At 42.1% G+C, this 22356-nt stretch overlaps 1 protein-coding gene across 1 annotated transcript in view; it reads right to left on the bottom strand.

The window, feature by feature from the left end:
• Positions 1 to 4707: 4707 nt before the first annotated feature.
• The window catches only part of LOC8043374 (venom metalloproteinase antarease-like TtrivMP_A), a 39900-nt gene continuing 22251 nt past the window's right edge, over positions 4708 to 22356 (bottom strand). The window contains exons 6-14 of the mRNA XM_029970841.2: positions 21572 to 21693; positions 18494 to 18568; positions 18242 to 18387; positions 17489 to 17538; positions 15418 to 15526; positions 11912 to 12079; positions 7813 to 7954; positions 6915 to 7010; positions 4708 to 4893 (exon numbers count right to left, since the gene is read on the bottom strand). Of these exons, the coding sequence (XP_029826701.2) occupies positions 4837 to 4893; positions 6915 to 7010; positions 7813 to 7954; positions 11912 to 12079; positions 15418 to 15526; positions 17489 to 17538; positions 18242 to 18387; positions 18494 to 18568; positions 21572 to 21693 (965 nt within the window). The 3' untranslated portion in view covers positions 4708 to 4836. The remainder of the gene's footprint in view (positions 4894 to 6914; positions 7011 to 7812; positions 7955 to 11911; positions 12080 to 15417; positions 15527 to 17488; positions 17539 to 18241; positions 18388 to 18493; positions 18569 to 21571; positions 21694 to 22356) is intronic.

Raw genomic sequence — 22356 nt, 5'->3', positions numbered from 1 at the left:
TCTTCTTAAACCCCCCCTCCCCCTCCCCCCCCCCCCCCCCCCCCCCCCCAAAAAAAAAAAAAGCTCTTAAAATGAGAAATGACGGAAATACGCAACATGTGCAGCTGGCAGCAGGGAGTGCATTTAGAGCAGGCCAACGTATGGTCATGCCCATTGTGCTTAGCTGCGTGGCGTTCAATTGTTTAATTCAGAAATGTAATGCCTAAGAGATTGAAAAGGGACGCTCTAGAGCGCGCGCAAGTCTAAAGGGCAGAAATTGGTTAAACAAAAATGTTGATGTTAGCACCCACGTCTAATAACTAGGCCCGGCATGCTACCTATGTAACTTCAGAAAATGCCCAAGAGAAATCTGGAATGTAACTAGGGTTCGGAATTTTCGGTTTAAACCGATAAAAACCGATAAGGGTACGCCGAATCCATTTTCGTAAATTCGGTTTTAACCGAAAAAGGTCAGTTCTTAGGTTCGGCATTTTCGATTTAAACCGATAACAAACCGATAAAAGTACGTTGAGTCCATTTTCTAAAATTTCGTTTTAAGCGGAAAAGTCCACTTTGACCTTCCAGTCGTACCGCAGAGTTTTGCGAAAAAGTGGAACGACAGTGTCTATCGAAACGTGTCCGAATGAGAGGGATACACGGGTGCCATCACGACGTTTGGGTTTAATGCGATCATCGATCTGAACGTGAAGTCCGAAATGCCCAATAACTTCGCCATGTATGATCGTGTTTTCGAACTCGTTGTAAGGAAGACTGACCTGATGCAAGCTCAGCATCTTGTGTTGAGCTTCAAAACGTCGCACCATGTCTCTTTTGGCGGTCATAATTGGTTGATTGGCCGATTATGACTGAGGCAGCGCTTCATCTCCTTGGCCTGCCAGTGTCCAGTGTTAGTGTTGAGAGGGCATTCTCGAAGCTCACGGTCATATTAACAGGAAAGAAAGAACGCGGATCAACGAGGAGAACCCGGGAAAGTACATCTGTGTGAGTACAATAATAAGATCACGTAGTCCTGATGTACAGAAGGTGAAGTTCCATGTTTTTTGGGCATACGCTTCATATCTGACTTGTTCGTACTTCTGTGTTTTTTTTTTCTTCTGCAGTTGCACACATTTGCGAAATAAAGTGTCAAATTCTTTTTCAATGTATCTGTGCCATTATTCTTTGAGTGATCACAAATATCAGAATTACAAGGGTCATCTGATGCGGTGACCGTTGGTGTTTATTTTATATTCAGCGAAAAAAGCCGATAAACTTTTGTGGGCATAAATATACGCCGAAAAAACAGGACCGAAAATTGAATTTTAAAATAAACACCAAAACAAGTACGCCGAATTTGGAAAAAAATAGAAACCGAAAAAGCGGAACCCTAAATATAACCCGTGTTCTTAAGAATGCCATCCGGGTGTTAATCTTACTTTTGATCTTACCTTCACTGCGAGCATTATACTAGAAAAACAGTTGCAGTTTGAGGCGCCCAATCTTCATGTCCTTCAAACTGCCTGATATCTGCAGTGCCACAGGTAGTCTTCTATAGTGAGTGGCAGAGTAAGAACGGGAGGGCCTGGCTTTCGAATGCCCTGCCTCAAGCATATGCTTGTTGGTCTTTGTTGTGCCTTTTATGCGCGTGCATGAACGAAAAGACGCATTAGTGTTCTCAAAAGTAGGGAGCTCGCGCTGGAGACGAGACAACTAATCTTCAGCCTGGCGTTCTCATCCTGGCCGGGACAATAGATTTTCCTGGCTAGTTATGCAGAATTGAAACAAACTTAATCGTTTGGTGGGCGTTGCGGAGACTATCTAAATATTTCATTGATGTTTTTTTTTTAACAACTAAGCCTATGATGGCAAAACAATGACGTGTATGCGAAGCGTGCGACGCAGAAAGGGCTCGTAGGTGTTATACCACGTGACAGGGACCGCTCGCTCCCTACGATTTCGTCAGCCTCATATCAACGCCTGAAAAGTAGCAAAGCCGCAGTTCCGAATTGCTGGAGGAACCTAGAGAAGGCCGAACACAGGTTCACCTTCTTCACACTCCTGCTGCGCCTGTATTCGGCTCGTACTCCTGTTTTCACTGATCGAAAGCGAATCCAAGCCGAACGTCGACGCAACTATCGAGTGGAATGTGCATCCCGCTTTTGCCTTCTTTAGGTGACTCCGAAAGTTGAGCAGTACGGCTTCGGTACCTAGGAAGGGTTGCTCATTTCCGTCATATCGTTTGCACCCGCATCTGTGTTCCAAAATCTACTCGATCACGCGCAATACTAAAGCCTCTAAAGGCTTCGTACCCAGGCATTAAGGGAATTAACCTAATTATTCGAGTTGTGCTCTATCATGATTCGACACGCCGGAGTAACTTGCAGATAATTGAGTCCGAGGCAGTAAATAATAAGGAACCAAGCCGATCTAGATTTTAAAAAAAAACAATCTTAGAGTGCTGAATTCTTTTTATCTAGTACCTATATTTCTAGCGCGGGGCAGATATTGGGCTTCGGTGATAGATCTGCGTTCGATGAAGTTCGCGCTCTATAAGTGAAAGCATTGAAACAGCGCAGGTGTCCAATATGGTGCTTGCTCGTGACCTCTCTAGGTGACGTAGAAAAATGAGCACTACGGCCTTGTATCTGGTTGTTGTCGTGGGAGAACGGTTATATTTCTCCATGTTTTATTGGATATCTTTGGTAGTATACCGTGACGCTCTACCAGAGTACGCTTATGAAATCGGCGCTTGTTTTTTATCGCCTAGAAATCACTTTGGGGTGGCATGTATTGGTATCAGCGAGTGATGGCTCTGAGCACGGCGAACATTTTATATGGCACGCAAAGTTTCACAGCGTAGCCTTGATATAGGGAGGCACAAATCTCCATGCTGGCTTTAAAATCGGCCGGAAGCATTAGCACCTGTGCCTATCAATTTCAAACTTTCACCCAAGATGTATTTTTGTGGATTGTATCTTTAGACGAAGCGAGCTGACGACCAGATTGGCTACTTTCAGCTGAGTGTTTCTTGATCGCTACGATTATCGGTAAAAGAATATCACCATTGAACGGAATATACCGGTCATTGTGTTCTTATGTGTTAGCTCATAAATTTTGTCATTTTTTTAAAAATTATGCTGTAATGCAGAGCGCATTTTTTCTCTCGTCTTTACAGAGACTGGAAAAAGTAGATCAGTGGGGTATTTTTTATGTGAAGCTCAAGTCTTCTTGCAGACACATTTTGAATAAATCTGTGTGGTGTTGAAGATGAATAAAATCAACCTTTTACAGTTTACAGCTCTAACACCAATAAACCTATGTCAGAAACACATCATAGCTCAATATTTACAATTTCAATAATTAAAGCTTTGATGCCTATTGACATGCGAGCTGAGACCCCTCTTAGATGAATAATAACTCCAGGTAACTCTTGGAATCTTTGATTAATTGAACCACTCAAGTTTTGTCCCAACCAGGCTGCACCGGCAGCTTTTGAGACTTCTCTGTTTATGTCATATTTTAAGGAAAAGAGGTTTCTGTTATATTCTCCAATTTTAACTTGCAGCATCTAATTTGCATCTTCGTTTTAGTACCGTTCATGTCAATAAAATTGTAGAAGTCAGGTGCTTAGATATTTGGCCCAATTATATCGACACGATTTTCGGAAAATAAACTTTAACTTGTCTTATCAAGGAAAAAAGGGATAGGTACACTTTTACGAGCTACCCCCACGTATTATCTGCTGTTAAAAAATGAATTTTCGTAGGGGAACTCCAGCCCCACCAAAATAATATATTCATTCAATCCAGGCCATTGAAATATAGAACAGAGCTGGGGGTTTCTGGAGGCGTGGATAACTCTATTGGCGATATCAAACCACCTCTGTAGGTTTATTTTAAAGCTTTAATTTACAGACAAACACAATAGTCTTAGTCAATAACTTAAGATTCATTTCGTCGTTTACCCTGAGACTGGTTTTTTTTTTAGAAGAGCAGAAGTAACAGAAAAAACAGACAGGTCTCAGGGTAAACGACGAAATGGTTGACTTCCACCAGCTAGCCTGTACTTTGACTCTTTTCTCGTTAAGATTCATATTCTCAGCAAAAGTGTCACTTGTTCGTCCTGGTTTCATCAGATATACATCAGCAAAGTATGTATCGGTCGGATGAAATTTAGAATTGCAACTACTGCATTGCAATTTGAAGCCTGCATATAATATTGCCACGCGCGCAGCTGCCAAGTAGGCAGCGCGGGCGTGGCGCAACGATTATCGAGGTTGCCTCCCACACGAAGAGCCAGGGTTCGATTCCTGGGAGCGAAGTTTCTTTTATTTATTCTTTCTACTTGTCATTCTCGCAAGTTCGAGAACTTTCTCGCTCCACCAAGTTACGAATGTTCTACGCCCCGAACGTTCTAGGCCGGATGTTCCAGAAACCCACGCCGGTACATAAGGTGCTCCGCGTGGCGAGCCGGGATCAGTTTGGCCCCAGCGTTCGACTCTGCTGTCTCGCCGTCTTCGACGCCCGCGACGCTTTCTTCTGTTCCCTTTTTATTTTTTAGGTACAACTTCGCCCATTAAACGTTTAGTTCCGTCAGTTACCATCGCCTCATCAATTGTCATTCGTGACAATATTACTTATATCAATGTTCTTTCTGAATACCATAGTGTGTCACAGCGTCTAAAAAATATTTGCGAATGTTTATGTAATGTGATCAAGAAGTCACACCTTTATATTTTTACAAGAACTTTTATTGTTTGCTCCTTTTTAAACTACAGGTTTTGCGGTTAATTTCTTATTTGATGTGGCTAGCTGGACACCAAGTTCGTGACAGTAATGGGAAGACTAAATGACGACATCAATTGTCATTTTTGCTTATTTTGATATCGTTCACACATTTTCCTAGAATGCAAGCCTGTAAGGAAGTGCAAATATTCAACTAATTATGATACACCGCGGGGTTTGTGAGACATTAACCCCGTTCATTATAAGCATGCGTATGTAAAAAATATATTCATAAATTTAATTTTTGCGATTTACACCTTTTTATTGATAAAATAATGCAGAGCCAGCTCTTGTTGGCATATATCATTTGCGGTTAAAATAAGTCTATGTAATTATACCAAATTTTAAAGACACATACTTTCCTCGTAAAACAAGGAAATAATAAATATTTGAGATTAATTGATCAATTCTCTACATTCCTGCAAGCAATCATGCATGAAAAAAAAATTACTCAGCGAACACTGGTTCTGCCAATGTTCGCCGAGTAAAGGTTGTTAGGTTATTAAAGAATTCCATGTCTATCGCGATATTTCATTAACCATGATAGCAATGGTTACAACCAGGTACGACGCACCCTCACATAGCGCGAGTGCACAAACACAATTCGGGATCTCGACCAATCGCCTGAAAGGAAGTACTTTTCTCACGGGTTCAATGCGATCTTTTAGCAGACAATCATCTCAATCGACGCCCGGACTTTCGATAAACCTTATTTTGCATCGCATCCCACTATGAATCATTTTAAGTTACTGAAAAGCAATATATTCAGGACAAATGCAATATCACAATATCGTCCTTATTCACACGATTCAAACGACGGCGACGGCTTGGCCTACCGGCGTGTGGCGGACGGCATACTTCTGGCATTCGTCGTCTGCTGCAGGCATCTTGAGGGCCGGAAGTTGCAGTCGTAGATATTTCAGAAACAAGCGATTACTGGCTCACTTCAGTCGAAACATACATGACGTTTAAGCTTTCTATATCTGCGATTTCTAGAAGTTTAAATCCTACTCACGATTTGTGAACGGTCGGAGTTTCGTAGCGAAAGCTAACCACATGTATTGGTCCATAGCAACGGCCCTAGCAACGGTTTGTTTGGACCCATGACGTCACACTTAAGGAGTCAATTATCCAAGCATCGGGAGGAGAACGCTGGAAGTGTAATTCTACGGTCCGCGCGCGCTGGCCTTTCTATTATAAAAGATTCGAAGTAAATATTTATAATAAGGCTCTGACGAACGCAGGTGCAAGGCAAAATTCGTTTGAGACGTTTTGCTTTGGAACAATTACTCCTGCAGACGCCAGCACGTGCAACGCGTGTGACTACACTCGTAGCATGCGCCTTGGTGGTTGGGAAATTGAGAAAAAGGTCTATTGGGACGCTGTCGACTTTTGTGTGCTATCAATACCCGGTCGATTGAGTCAAGGCAATCCGCCTTCCAAAGACATTGCCATGCCGACAATTATCGCGTTTATTTAGGCTTAAGAATGGTCAGAATCGAAAGTCTATCTAAACAATGCGGCGAGGTCATTGCTCGATTTAAGTTTTTAAGTCAAAGCGAAAGCCTCCTGCCCCATTCGTCGCTGAATAACGCGCCCGATATTGCAGCTACAACGACATATTTTTTTTAAAGCGAGCGGCACTCACTGACCGGGGCATCGCCATGTTTCCCCGCATCCCTACCCAGCCAGTCGCGTGATTTCAAAATCCATCTCCTAGGTACTGCTCCTAAGTTTAGCCGCGGTTAGCGGTTTGAGCGAACGGACCCAGAAGCCAGAACTGAATTAGTCAATCGGCTCAACTGCCTGAAGCCAGAACTGAATTAGTCAATGATTTTCCTTTTTTTCCCTTTTCTGTCCTTTCATCTTCACTTTTTTTCATTTTTTATATTTCTGTTTCGGTTCAGTTTTATTTTTCCATTCGTTTATTTTGCGGTTTTATTCCTTTAACGGATGTTTTTCTCAACTGCTTCTTCAGATAAAGAATTTGTGAGGGAGAGTGTACACATCGAAGGAGACATCAGTAGATGTTCGTTCCTCGTTGAGTCCTTGCCCCTAAGATACCTTATAATTTCATTTATTTTTCTATTTTCACCAACCCGCTCTGTGTTTTTGTTTATAATGCCCACAATCTAGTAAAGCTTCACTCACTTTTTTCTTTCCGCAAGGTGTACCGTCGACGACAGTGAGTCTCCAGTAGTTTGTGTTTCCGGTGCATTTTACCTTGCAGTCTCTGACGCCGTATGTCTGCGCGGAATTTAAGCAGAATATTTGTAATTAAGCAATATGCAAGTTTTGCCTTTTGATAACGAAAAGGTACGACTAACTAATGCAACTATCAATCACAGTTTGAGCGCATTTCGCAAAATTATTTCATTATGAGAGGGAGTCTAGATCTAGAGCAAAACTAAAATGGGAGAAAATTTAAGGGAAACGTCTGCGTCTTTTTATATAGGTCAAAGCGTGCGCTAGTGAACAACTAAAATACACACTGCCTAGGAACCATGTTTTGTGCAAACATTGCGTCACACGGAGGGACGGGAGCATTTCAAGTCATCAAGTTCGAGAGGCAACAGGACAATCTTGATTTGAGTTAAAATCTCTAGGACTTTTGATTCGGTCTGTTTATAAATGTCCGGGGGGGGGGGGGGGGGGGGGGAGGGAGGGGCGCTAAAATGTCAGACTCGGTAAGCAGGTTTACATTTTCATAAACCAAAACAACTCTTTATCCCGAAGCTGCAGTGCTGCCGCTGTCTACAAAATGACGGATGGGGATACGCTTCATTTCTCTCAAATCTCTTTCACGCGCACACACGGTGGTTCGTGGACATTCGCGCTTGCCTGTAAATGGAAAGTCGTTATATACGACTGCATAATAATGTGTATATGGGTGTATCGTTTTCTTGAACTTCATTATATTGTGTCCGCATACTTAACTATGAAATGCAGAGTCAATTTTCTGAACTCCTGCTTTCGTATGATTTCAAGATTTGAGTGAGCGTGTTGGATTACATGTTGCGCAATATGGTGTTCGGGCCAGTTCACTTACCTTGTCGGCGTGCATGCCTTTCTCGTACCTATACACCCTCTGACAGTAGTTGCTCAGCGTTGTCATCCTACCAGGAAGCTTAGACGAGTGTTTTATTGTTTTTGTCGTGTATCGTTCTCTAAGACATTTGAATTCCGGACGGCTGAAAAAAAAAAGAGTATTTCCTACTAAAACAAATACCAAAATGCTTATTTTTCTACCTCTAAATTTAACTAACTGAATTTACATAAACAAAGCACAAGTTCAACGAGGCAAGAACGAAATATTCAAATGGCAATCTTTGAGGTCTTAAGAAAGCACAATTAATCATTATTACCTTCATTATTTAGTGAGAAGAAAGGCTCACCTATCAAATATATTCTTGTCTTATCGGATTTCTCGTCCTGCTACCCGCCTCTGATAATGACACGGCGCACTGGTTCAACAACACGTGGACGTTTACTGACCGTCATCGCCGCGCGCCGCGATCCACAAATGCCCAGCGCATACCCTGCAGCGTCCTTTAATTAGCCTCGGATTGCCGCTCGCGTTGTCATTTGTTGCACTTGACACCCTCGCGATGGAAAAGTGCCAGAGAGAAGTTATCGTGCGGGCAATCTGGTCGAAGGCTTTGAATTACCTGGTAGGCTAGTCTTTACATAAAATAGGTTGTCCCCGCGTAAAGTTGTGATTTTCTTATCAACTTTGAACCGTGTAGTATATCTAACCGTGTCATTTGCCGCCGTTAAGTGGTAAAAAAACAGTATGGCAACCTGAGTTTATATAATTGCAACACGCTTTTTAGAATCCCGTTTCAGCTGTAATTTTGATCGTTTCGTATACTTATAATTCACGGTTAAGGACACACGTGCACCACAATTTCCTTTACATCTATTTTAGATTAATATTAATCGTATGTATAAGATTTCAAGCTGGTTTAATATTTCATCCAATTCATTGGGTTCCAAAAAGTTTCGTAGGTCTCTTACATAATTCACCACGAAGTATTTAAAGGGACCATGAAACGATTCTGCAATCGAATTTCATCCACCGGACGTCGTAAAAGGTGTGAAAAGGAACACAAAAACACAAAAATGGGGAGCCAAAAAAAAGTCTTTGCTATAGAACTTTTAAAAGAAAACTGGACTCTTTTGCGCCTTCTTTCCCTCGAAAGCTTTCTGCCTTTTCACTGTAATGCATCCGCGGAACTGCAGCACGTCAGCCGAATCCACGTCGCCTATTGGGTAAGCGCCTACCTCACCAGCACCGCGATCATATACAATAAATAGCCGGGAAATGTTTCCTAAAAGTTTTGCTAAATAATATTCACATCCACATTTTGTAGCATAATTAGAAATGTATGACGAAAATTACCAAATTTGATAATGCTGAGAGCCAAGCGCCATCTATCGTGTGGTAAACAAAGCTGAGAGCCAGCTTCCGAGCTGTGCACGTTTTACGATCAAATCAGCATGGTCGACAGCGTCGCTTGGTTGGACGACCAACGAACGTTTATTTTTTTACGTGTGCTTCTCGCGCGTCCCGACTTCAAGCAGCACGAAAAAAGTACTTGAAACAGACCACGACGAACAAGAACGCTGGATCCACGAACACCCGAGAAAAGCTACGACGGTCACGAATCCACCGTCTCCGACCAAGCGAGCAGAATATAGGCCTAGCAGGCACTCCGACTCGGCGGAGCGTTGCTTCGACGGTACTTGTCATCTTGTTTTCCGAGGCAGTGTTGACGAACACTGTCGTCGAAAAGGGACTCTCGTCGATTCTATCTTCTTGTTTTGTGTGATATGGAGCTCGAATGAACGCCGTATGGATTACCTCCGTAACACGGTATGTACAGTACATGTACACTTTGTTATTAGTATGCCATTTTTATTCTGACGCGACTGCACGTCACTGTCAAGCTATAAAAGTTCGTGGGAGCTACGTGCAATGCCGGGCCAACGTTCCTTTGCCGAGTGCCACGTCAGTATCGAGTTGAAATCGTGAAAAATCGGTCCCGAAGCGCTCACCAACAGAGCAAAAACAGCACTACCATCAAACGCGCGTCCGCTCAGAGTGTGTGAACAGGTATTTACGTGGCTCTTGCTGACACTGTCGTAGTTCAAATGTATCTTTTTTAACGTCGGCTCGCTCCTGCATCTCCGAGGCCGGGAAAAATGCCTCGGCGATTTGTTTCCATCTACGTCGCTTTGCGAACGACTGACACGGGCCGCCTTTTACCAACAATTGACAGTTGGGTTGACTTCTGGAGTCTTCCCCCGAAGACTCGCCGCACTTCCCAACAGGCATTCCGGCGTATGAGACTAGTCCCATGCTGTCGCTGTAGCGCAACATATCTCATCGAATTTGGCTATTGCGGCGATGAGAGGCGCCGATTCAGAAAATACGTCGGTGACATCAGCGCAGTAAAACCTACCGGCGCAACCCCAACTCGCCTCCGCTAAGGCTCACATTCTCCTACTGCCGAGGAAACTTCCGGTTCCTATCCCAGCGTACGTCACGACCGTCAAAATTACGCCGCAACTGGTTTTGCTGTCAGTTGGAGAGAAAGAAAAAGTAGATATTTTATTTTCTTTTTGTCTAGAAGTTAATGAACCGAGACGAAAACGGATGCCTGTTCGGCATTCAGTGAACGTTGAAGGTTTAATTTTAAAGTTATCTGGCAAAAGGAAAAAGTTCATTTCATGGTCCCTTTAAATTAGCCTCAGGGGGTTTACTGAACCAAAACAAGGTTGTTGTTTTCTTCGGTCATATGGTGCACTGATAAATCCAAAACAAGGTTTGTACAATGAGTTCCTAAAATTAACAATTATCGATTACAGGCAACTGCCTCATCGGCCCTGCTTCAAGCATTAATAGAATTCGTTACTGCGAACAACATGACCGGATGTTGCCTTATATGGCGTTTTGTGAAGCAGAAAATGTAAAAGGAAAAACGTTTGTACTAACATAGAAAGGGGGTTCCACGTAAGAGGGAGAGTATTAAAAAAGGGAACATAAAATTAAGACATGAGTCTTTAAGGATTATGTAGTCCACGGCTGCAGACGTAAGAAGGCAAGTGTAAACTGCTCATTTTATATTTAATTAACCCAAAAGCTTCACATGAACTTTGTACTAGCCGTTTGTTTTAGCTAGCATGCTCTTTTAGAGATTTGCAGTCAGTCGTTTACTGAGGCTACAGCAGTTAAGAGATCTTAAAATATGAATTTTACTTCGAGTTATTGCGTGTCGAATTTTGGCAATAACGGCAGCGGGAAATCGAGACTAACTCGAAGAAACCAGCTCCAGGAGTCGGAACAGTTTTACTGCCGAAGAAGTGTCAGAGTGTGACATGTGGTGACTCGCAAGTTGCTGTAAACACGTGAATAAGAAACCAGTTTGAAATCGGGTCTCGGCCAGCTCCAGCGAGCCGGTTGAGGATTGGACCAAAGCTTATCGAAAGCCCAGAGACATATCTGTCTCATTGGTATAAAAATGATAGAATATATTTAGAAGCGCCATATATAGTTTATAAGAGACGCGCGCGATGACTTCCAATTACGGATCCACTCCCAGGAAGATGCCGCTAGCCGGTTTTGGATTGGGCCGAAGTTTTCGTTCCCTTGTTGACTGCAACTTTTTACGTCACAACACGTCACAGTCTGACGCCTCTTCGGCAACGAAACTGTTTCAGCTCCTGGCGCGTTTTTCTCATTTAGTTTTGATTTTCCGCTTCAGTGATCGCCCAAATTCGCCACGCATAGCTCATGGTAATTTTGTTTCCCCTGAACTCTCTCAACTGAGTTTTTTTTTTTTTTTTGTAAACGACGGGCATCTGCCTGATTGTTGTTGATTGAAACGTGCCCCCTAAAACAAAAGGCTAAAAGTTAATTAGTTAATATGTAATAATTACGTATGTAATGATCACTTTGCGCTTGGGCTCATACGTTCCTTGCCGTGAACAACGTAGCCCCGCGTGAACCGTGCCTTCATTTCAGGTTCCATTTCTTAATAAACCCTCTCACTCTTACATAAAATACCCTGTACACAACGCGCACTAAACAAAACGGAAAAAAAAGGTACGGTATTTGTACCCTAAAAGAATGGTTGAATGCTTACTTGTAGAGGTTCCTGACTTCTCTCTGGCAGCAATAAGAGAACTTATACTGGCGCTCGTCTTGCATCTTGTAACTCATGAGGTATCCGTCATCCCATGGGCAGTCCGCAGATCCAATGTGCCCTTTCACCCAATCACTGGGTCCATCTCCGTCATGTTGACAACCCAAACTACGACAGATGCAATCACATTATAAACATAAAGTTCTGGACGCTCACGGTCAATTGCTTTGGAGCAGGGGGGCATGGAACAAAGAACTGAATAGCATAGTTCAAGTTGAAAACGTAATTCTAAATGTAAATTATAACATTGTTTTTAAACGTTCGCACTGAAGGTCACAATATTATTTCATGAAATACTCTACGTCTACTTAAAAAAGAAAAAAAAATCAACCTTTTTTTAAAAAGCCATTTAGCGAGATTTAATTTTTGCGTGTATAGTGTATCGAGCCTGTAGGATGTTCCACACCTTTTTATTTAACTCCTTTAATATAACTTTGAATGTCGGTATGATAGGAGTTACGATAAAAGATTAAACGGCAACTCCGGTCAAAAGCAAAGCCCAAATAAGTGAGTGGTATCGCTTTAGTGGCACGAAATGTGAGCACATCTGAAATATTACGTCAAAGTGAAGCTGCGTACTCTGCTACTAAAACCGATTTTAATGATGCGCCCAGCGGCTCTTTAGCGGAGAAAAAGCGGGTTAGCTTTTAGTCAGGTAACACTGGCGCTGCACCTTTGTGATGCCGCGTCGCGGTGGAGCTGCGGTCGATCGGTTGTACCGCATACCGTAGCACCCAGATGACGTCACGTCGCGGTCGTGCGGCTGACGGCCAGTGTTGCCATCCCTCTAGCAGATAGTTTCAATTTCGCCGTATACGCCCGAAGCCAAACTTTGAGCCGTGATAATCATAAAACTACACAGAATATTAAAAAAAAGAAGTTATACCTTGTAATTCAGTGACAAGGCCTTAGCTGAAAACAGTCGTAATCAGAAATACAAAAAATGGTAACCGAAGCTAACCTTTTAAGTGAATAATATTCTTTATGCCTGTGTCCTTTCACTTAGTCACTTACAAAGGCAAAGGTAGTGTCTTGGGAAAATCTTGTAGCTTTGGGAAATGTTTTACACTGCACTTTTAAGTTCTAATATGGCGCTTCAGTACAATATAATGAAAAAGAAGCCGACAATGTTTCTGTTTTGTGGATAATACACGTGTTCTAATTACAACAAATATCCCCCTATTTTTCTGAGCAGTCTGTTTCTTATCGCAGTATCGCAAAACAACCACAACAAACATTTCATAACACCCAGTTTCAAAAGTGAGAAGCCAACTTTAGAAATTTTATATTTTTAGCAACGAAGAGTACGTCGTGTCTTTGAGAGCTCTTGTACCACCAACGGGCCATTGGCCAACGAAGCATTAACTTCGCTGACTAACAGCAATAAAATAGTTTATCGGGGCGAATAAGTGCTACGACGAAGAGCATCTAGATTTTTTAGGTCAGCGTAACAAACATGAACAAATTCTAAAGCAAGATTGGCATATGGCTTTAGACTATAATAAATGTAAATCGCTATCTTTTTCCCGCAGTTCACATGTTCTATCCTCCACTTACCACCTTTTTAGCATCCCCAGTAACTGCTTCTTCATCGTATAAATACCTAAGAATTCATGTGACATCTGACCTGTCATGGACCACTCACATAATATCTGTCATCGGCGATGCTAACCGCTTTCTCGGATTTCTTCGCCGTAACCTCAGACAAGCCACCCATCCCGAGTAAAACAACTAGCTTATACTACCTTGGTCAGAAGTAAATTAGAATTCGCTTCTTCCATATAGTCACCGTGGCAGGCATACCTGACTGAACACCTGGAATCCGTTCAAAGCAAAGCCCTCCGTTTTGTTTATTCCGACTATTCCCCTAACGCAAGCATATCAGGATTTTGCCGATCAGTTAACCTTAACACTCTTTCTCACCGCCGCAGGGTCTCTCGTCTTTCTCTTCATCTGATTTTTTATTACAACAGTCATCTCAGACAAAGTTTGCTATCGCCTCCTTACCGCGTTTTCTCTCGTCTCGACCATTCTTGCAAACTCCGTCCGATTTCATCGTCAACTGTCACTCATCAAATGTCTACTTTACCATTGGCCATTGACGACTAGAACTCACTGCCTGACTTAATGGTTTCTTTATCTGACACTAAACAATTTTCTGCAACCATTAGTTTATTTTTTCTAACCTGTAGCTAGAGTGCAGCGTGTTTTTGTTTGTAAATAGTTGTGTTGTTTGTTTGTTTTTAAAGGGTTCACTCGCTTGTATAATGTCCCCTGGGCTTTCAAGGAATATTAAATGATGATGATGATGATCAAGCAGCATTGGCTTGTTTCCGATTCATCGATTGGTATAGCAAACATTCGGCTGTTCGCGTAGCGTTACTGATTTTCCGCTCAAGGGTATGATCTCAGGATACTTGTATATGCATCTGAGATTTCAGACCGATTTCAACTTTTATCAGATTGGCTACAACATTTTTGTTTTCTGACAACCAAAGGCTGTAAAAACTACTTTGTTTCGTAAATGAACTACGTGTGATGCTTGTTTTCTTCTTGGCCTGGTAAAGTGTATCGGGCTTATATCCACAAACAACAATCAAGATTGTGTGCACCAAAATGGGCAGCCAGTATTGGTGTCATACGAGAACTCTCCGGAATTGTCAGACGGAAAAAAAGTGGTTCCCCTTGCCAAGGCCTACTATATTTTGGAAGCAATCGCTCCTAACTCGGCGCTCACGGGAATATGACACGGAAAATTCCGAACAGATTTAGCATGCTTCGTCCAAATGAGGTACAGCATGTGAGTGAAAATTTTCGTATCTTGCTGCAGCTTTTTCCAGAAAATACTTGAGTAACCCGTTGTGCAAATTGATTTTTTTCCATTATCTTTTCATATAAGTTAAGTAGATTTGCAAAACATTTTTTTCCAATAATTTATTACAATTTATTGCAATATTAGCTTGGTTGTTGCAATACAAACCATTACGTTTTGTTGCCTAATAATCCACAGTGGTAAAGGGATTCTGACGGAAATACCGTTGAAAACAGATAAATTGAATTTCTGCTCTTTTTGACAAAAGCGCCAAAAGACAAGGACATAAAGTGAGAGACACAGTACAAGCGCTTGTGCTAGCTGTGTCTCTTACTTTGTGGCTTTTTCTTTTGGCGCTTTTGTCAAGATTAACGATGTACCAACTAGCCCAACTCTCACTATTGATTTTTGCTTGTTTTTTTTTAGATATCACGACTAGCCAGAGAAAATAAAAGTATAAGAACGTGTTATTAGAAAAAGAATGCGCAAACTTTCGTGCTAATAACATACACTTCAAATTTCTTCAACAATATATGTGCTCGCTCTGAGAAGTTGATTATTGATAGCTTAGTTTTCAATGGGTAACATTAACCAGGCTGTTAAATGTATCTAAAAAAACACATTAAACGCTTACTTATGCGCCAGTTCATGGGCGAAAACGTAGGCTCCGTAATAGCTTGTCGGCGGGTCTTCGCTCATTCCTACTCTCCATTCGGAACACGCTGTTCCGAGATAAGCGTACCCTAAAAAGCAATCAAACAATCGATCAAATAAATTATTTATCAATTAATCAATCAATGGTTTATCCAGTTAGAGAGTATTCAGATTTATGTTTTTGAAATACATTGAAAGCGAAGCCGCTAGAGCTCTCTAGAATTAACCCCAGCAGTAAAAATCAGCTGCACTTTAGAAATTTTGACTTTAATCGATAAACTTTCAGTGTGCTGTTGTTATTAAGAAAAACTAAAATATTCTTTACTCGAGGTATATTGAACCAATGGCGATATTCTTCAATGTTTAAAAAAATGACGCACCTGATAGCCAAAAGAAGCGGTGTTATTCCCATATATAATACCATACTTTAATATATATGCCAAAAGGATATACCAATCATAATCAAAGTGGAGACAGCAATATTGAACTACTTGACTTTTACTTTGTCTAAAACGTTTTTACACAACTCGGAGGAATGGACGTGTGGTTTCTTCTAAATAGGGAAATAAAACAGCTCAAATTAAAGAAGACACGTAAGACTGCTTAGAGTAGGAATGCGAAAGCATTTTTACTCGCAGCGCATTCATACAAGTAGCGCGCCACGCCTTCCTATCGCACACGGCGCTCCGGGGTTTGACCTGACGCTCCCACACTTCGAAGGCCCGGCGAATCCCGACGGCCCCACGCCTTCCGTGACGATGCGTCTGCGTTGCTGTGCTCTTGGCCGATTAAACTTTAACTGCCGTTTCGTTGCTACAGATGGCAAAAGACAACGGCGGCTTCGCTCCATGGGACAGTTAATGCTCTCTTTATTAAAAAAGGGGACAATGGCTGCCACTTTAACTTATCCAGTTATTCTATTGCACTGATGAATGAAGATTTTTTTAATAAAATTTTTAAAGGGCAACTCCGCTTCATTTTTGGTTTTGAAAAAACAATGCAGTCCTCTTCAGTATCGCCTAGGAAGACCACCCGTGAAATCTTACGACGCAGTTCTGTCTAAATGTTTCTTAAACGGTCCGGCAAACTTTGCAACTCGCCAAGTTCCCGAAATCGGCTGACTTGAGCGGGCGAATTCAGGCGCAACCAACAGCGCAGTCAAGGCTACGGCATGGGCGGAGCCAACATTGAGCTAAACGCCATCTACATGGCCCCCTTTTGCTTGTTTTCACTTCTCCGGGCGAGCGTAGCGCATGACGTCAGCAACGTTGCCTCTCGGCGCTTAGCAGTGTCCACGTGATTGGCGTAACGCGCCTGCGCAGCGCGTTTCTTGGGAGCCGTCCGGCCGCCCGCCGTGGTGCCGCCGTTACCGCCGTCTTCCGCGTCACAACCGCCGTCGTCGTCTCACCGATTGTGATTATTGTCTCTCGGAGTTTCGTCCACACTACGGACACCACGTGCGCGCACACTTATGCCGCAGTTGTGCAGACGTCGTCGAATGCCGTAGACACCAAAACGTGGCGAAGAGTGCGGTGCAGACGACACTCGCGCCTGCCACACGCCCGCCCCGATCCCGCCCGTCGTTGGGCCGAGGATCACGTGACATCTCGTACCACGTGATGGCCATGTACTTGGCGACTCGAGGCCAATGTTGCCGGGCGGAGCCGAAGTTTCGGTTTTGATTTCCGCTCGTGTTTAAAATCAGATTTAAAAATATATATCCCATTTTTCGCGAAGCGAACGACGTAGTGTGTTTTACTAGGGCTTTTTAATTCGAAATCAATCATTATCCCGAAATCTTCGGAATTGAGCGGAGTTTCCTTTTAACCTTAGCACTGATATGTAATAAGGTAAGAACATAGTTTCATATTTTGCAAGGTCACCAATTGAATGCGGCAAAATAGTTCAATGCGGCCAAAACTCCAATGACAGTATAATTTTACGCATGTGCGAAAGTATTTTTATTGAAGCTCAAAATGATAACTGAAGACTCTGAGTCACTCATCTAAAAGACACATGCGCGTAAATATTCCTTGTAAAATAAGACTCACCTCCAACCCAGTGTTGTAGTTTGCCATCTACCCATTCGGACATATTTTTACTGCAAAGTTAAAAATATGTTTTATTATCTTAGCTTACTCATTTACGTCCTAAGCTTCATATGAGTCTGATGTATATATGCAGTTTTCAGTTTATTTTTTTTTAAATTGATATTTTTGTCATAAGAGTCTTTTACTCTCTCGTTACCTTTTACGATGCGCATTCACGAGGCATAATGTTTCACATGTATTCAATGTGAGAAAATGCGCTACCTACATTTCAATATTTGCGTTTTTGTTTTTGTTTAGATATTCATCCTATATTGACATCGAGACAAAAGAAAAACGACTTGCTTAAAAAGTTATGCGTAATCGAAAGTTTCAGAATATCTACTAAATAAAATTAAGTTTGGTGGTATTGGGCAAATATTTTTCTTAAATATAACTGTAATGTAACAAGTTAAATACAGAAGATAAAAAAAATGAAAAAGGATACTGTTGCGCATAGTTCGAGCACTTTAGCGCAGCTGATTTGCAACCGCCTCGAAGATGATGACGTGCAAAATACATCAGCCGTTGTACGTAGAGAAGTAAGGTTTGTAACCAGCGGTCTTGGATTTTGGTAGTCGAAACATATCGATTTTAGTATATCATTGCATATTTAGAGTTGCAAATGTTGCACTTCCCTAAGAAGTATATCAACAAAAATTTTGTCTTTTGGGAGTTCCGTCATCCAAAAACGTTTATAATTGACTTCGTACCTACCCTGTTACAAGGAACACAATATCGGAGGTATAATAAAAAGGTTTTGACTTCATCTGCTTGTTGAAATCCTCAAGTGTTTCCTTAAACAAAATATTCCGGTACTTCTCATATCCCTTTACATTGTGGATGTATGGCTCGTCTGCTGGCTGTTTCAGAAACAAATATAACCAGCATAAGAATTAGTAAAACGGTGCTCATAGAGCTTAGAGAACGCTGGATTCTCCCAAAAATTATGACGTATACAACACTTACTTTTTTATTCATGGTTATGCCAGTGATCCTGAGCTGTACTTTTGGAAATACGAAGCTGGCATACCTAAGATTAGCCTAAAAGAGACGTAAAACAATGGCAGAGATCTTTATCTGGAAAGCTCTATAATGCATAAAATGCAGTACTTAAAGGTGTACTCCGCCGATTTCTTCATGGTCCCCGATTTGCTTTAAATTTTGCTAAACTCGCCAAACAACATCGCCAAAATAGTATCCCAAATATTAGGTCAAAATAATTTTTTTTCACGAAGTTATTGAATTTACAATTTTGGTCCTCACCGTGTTTTTCAAACTGAAAGTCTCTACTGGCAACAATGAAAACGTGACGTCATTGGAAGTGCAGGGGTTCACTCTTTGGACTGTAGAATTTGTTCCCAACTGATTTGAAGCAGTTTCATGGTGTCAAATGAATGCCTTGGAAGCTCGCTCCAGTCCCCGCGCTCCAGCACGGAACAAATAATTGGCATATTCTATTTTTTAGACTACTCGCCCGACTGGCAAGCTGAACTTCCACTGACGTCACGGCCCTGAAAAGGGCGGGTATATTTGAATGTCTGTTTTTGCATCATTTTCATTTGCCGATTTCGCAATAACTATTATGAATTTCACGATATTAAATAGCATTCCAGAAAGGGTAAAGGCCTGCGAGTCAGAAAATATAGTTAGTTGAGGTAGCTCAAAAATCGGCGGAGTACACCTTTAAGGAACGAAGGTTCACCTTCAATTAGAAGACATTGAAACAGTTCTTTCTGAGAGCGAAGAACCCACTGCATATAGTGCCAGGATTAGATATTCGGTAAAATGCAATGAAGGTGCAAGTAACTGATGTGATAGGTGTGTCTTCTAATGGTCGCATCGTAAGTATTACTTGCCTGAGACGCGTCTCCGACTGGTGTGTTTACGGAGCCTAAAAAAGAGGTCCCTCGATTTCCGCCTGATGACGTCATAGAAGCTTTATGCTGTAGACGTCCGCGATCCTGGCGGCGTCCCAACTGCAGCGGTGGGTGTGGCATACGCCCGTTGTGCTGCACTTTGCTCTCCTGCTTAACAGTTCAGGGAAGCTTCGGCAGCCAGAAGTTGGGATGCCTCGACGACAGCGACACTCGCGTTCCCTGGTGCTTTTCGCCGGCACTTCTCCGACCAACCGGAAGGATCGTGACATCCTACAGCGCGACATCCCGGTTTCTGTGACGTCGTTTGTTGCCATTTCGGGACCAGCTTCGATGCATGGTGAGAATAGGATGCTGTACACACCACACGCGTTCCAAGCACCGTAAGAGTGCGCCGAGGTGAGCAAGAGACGTGGAGAAAGAGAGTGGGAGGGAAGATGAGGAAGGTGGGGAGTGACGAGAGAGAATGAGAAAAGAGAGAAGGATAAGAGAGAAGGAGCGGGAAGCCGAAGAGAGGAGAAAGTGGGCGGGAGAGAGAAGGCGGATGTGGAAAAGTGGGGGCAGGGGTGGGAGAGGGAGTGAGAGGAAGGATGGAGAAGTAGGTGGGGAGGAAGGAAAGACCTTTTCTCCAATGTCCTATATTGCATGAAATGCAGCACTTGAGGTGAGACCATTTGATATTACTTAGATAATATTAAATCGTCGTTTACGTGAGTGAAGAACTTTTATTACTGCGAAGGTGTATGTGACTCACAGGTTGGAATTTTAGAACTTCTTCGTGTGATCGTCCTCATAAAAAAAAAAAAAAAGACACTTTCCGCGATTAAAGCGAAAAGTGCATATTACCCATACAACATACAGCACAGCATTCGGTTCAATAAATACAACCACAAAACAAGCCCATGAACCAGATAATTGACGATAAGGCGCTCATGACAACAATGCGGAGCACGTAGCGCTCACCGCACGTTTCCGGGTTGTTGCGCAAGCTGACGCGACGAGGGCAGCTTGCGACGTGCAAGGTGGCGACACTAGCCTTTTATATGTAAAACGTTTTGGCACAGTGCATTCACTTTTCTTTCGTGAATCATTTGGTATAGACTCTTTTGCTATTTACAAACATGATCTGCCTCCTGCGGCCCAAGCCAGTTCCGGTCGCTCCGTCTCTGCGACCTGTCGAGCTTCCTTATTCCACCGTTGCTAGAAAGCATAAATCCAACACGTACATAGAAGTTGGAGGTTTGACGAGGGCACTCGGCTAGGCAATTTAATGACTTGGAGGAGGCAAGTTGGTTCACAAGAATATTTGAAAATTTTTAACAGATCTCGCTCTTGTTCGTTGCTTTGGCGTTCACCTCGAGAATTGGAGGTTATACGTTTCATCGACATTTCAAGCAGTGATGTTACAGTTGGCTTTCTTCATTATTAGTTTTCTGAACCGCAAGTTCTCTGGGACGTCAAAAACTGGAGCACCGCTTGGTGGCGTCTACCATGAAAAGCGTCTATAGTGCAATGGGAAATCGTGGCAGGTGATATCACAGCTTTGCTCAGCTGTGGTATCACCACAGCATGTGATGCAACAGCGTGAATTCGAGCCCTAATTTTTTGCTATCGATTTACCCGATACACGGAGTATGAAACTGGGTTCTTAGTTCACGGGACGTCAATTTCTCCCCGCTAAATTTAGGATGAAACTTAAATTGGTGTATAGGTCACATGACGTCAATTTTCCTGCTAAATTTTGCCGCAAATCCGTATTGATAGACCATGAGTCGTCAGGTCACTTGTCGATTTTCCCGTTAAATTTAGCAGGAAAATCGAAGGAGTCTAAGTTACATTACGTCTATTTCCCAGCCAAATTTAGCGGGGAACTGACTTGGTGTATAGGGCACGCGACGTCGAGTCACGCTGCGTAAATTTTCACGTTAAATTCAACGGGTATATTGAATTGTTCTTTAGGTGACGAACGTGAGGTCACGCGACATCAATTTCCTCGTCGGCTATAACGGGGAAACTTATTGATCAGTGTGTAGATCACGTTGCGTCTAGTTACGTGACATTAACTGATGTGGCGTTACCTAACTACCACTTTAATTTGCACTCTAGATTTAGCGGAAACTGTTTGGGATTGGAGGTTTTGTTAAAAAGCATTTGATGCTGTAATACTTACCGCATTTGTAAGCACTGCGAAGTAACGCGTCACCTTGTACACGTCAAACTTAAAAGCACTGGCGAAGGTGCTATCCACCACAAGGTGAACTTCGGGATGGATCTCCAAGGGGATCTTGTACACTGTTGCAGAATGTGGAAAAGCAAGGGGAACATAGCTTAAAACGTCATGATGAAATTAACTGTACTTATGCAATAAAGTGGACTGTCACTGGACGTCAATAACTGCTTTATGGTATATTGAAAATGGTACAAAGAATGAAGTTTTACATTCATTTCTCTAGCAAAAAAATCCTATATTATCAGAATCTTCGTCCAAAACGCACATGATCAAATAAGATCATAAACGAGAACACAAGAAAACTATAAAAAAACATGTAAAACAATATAAGATAACTTTGTTTTGGGGGCGGTAGTATTTGCCTCGCCAATTGTATTAATGTCCTTTGACATGTTTTCATACTTTTTAAGTAGTGTTGCTGTAAACACGAACTCACAGTTGACCACACAAGAGGCTTCATAGCTGTTTGTGGACGATAAGGAAAAATAAAGCATTATTAATAATATTATTATTGTGATTATTATTATTATTATGATATACGAGGTTATAAAAACTAATTTGAAGTTTCTTAGAAATTGTGATATAATTTTATGTTCTCCTTAAATTCTCTTAAGTTTCTTGTATGCTCTTATATGATCTCATTTGATCGAATGCGTACATCGGACAAACACATTGTTTATACAGATAAAATGTTTCACTATGGTTAGGCAGACTTAAAAAAAGGT

This window comes from Ixodes scapularis, unplaced genomic scaffold (genome assembly GCF_016920785.2).
Source record: "Ixodes scapularis isolate PalLabHiFi unplaced genomic scaffold, ASM1692078v2 PGA_scaffold4__175_contigs__length_147842914, whole genome shotgun sequence".
Classification (NCBI taxonomy): domain Eukaryota; kingdom Metazoa; phylum Arthropoda; class Arachnida; order Ixodida; family Ixodidae; genus Ixodes; species Ixodes scapularis.
Note: the sequence above shows the minus strand (reverse complement) of the source record. Positions and strands in the feature narration are given on the sequence as shown.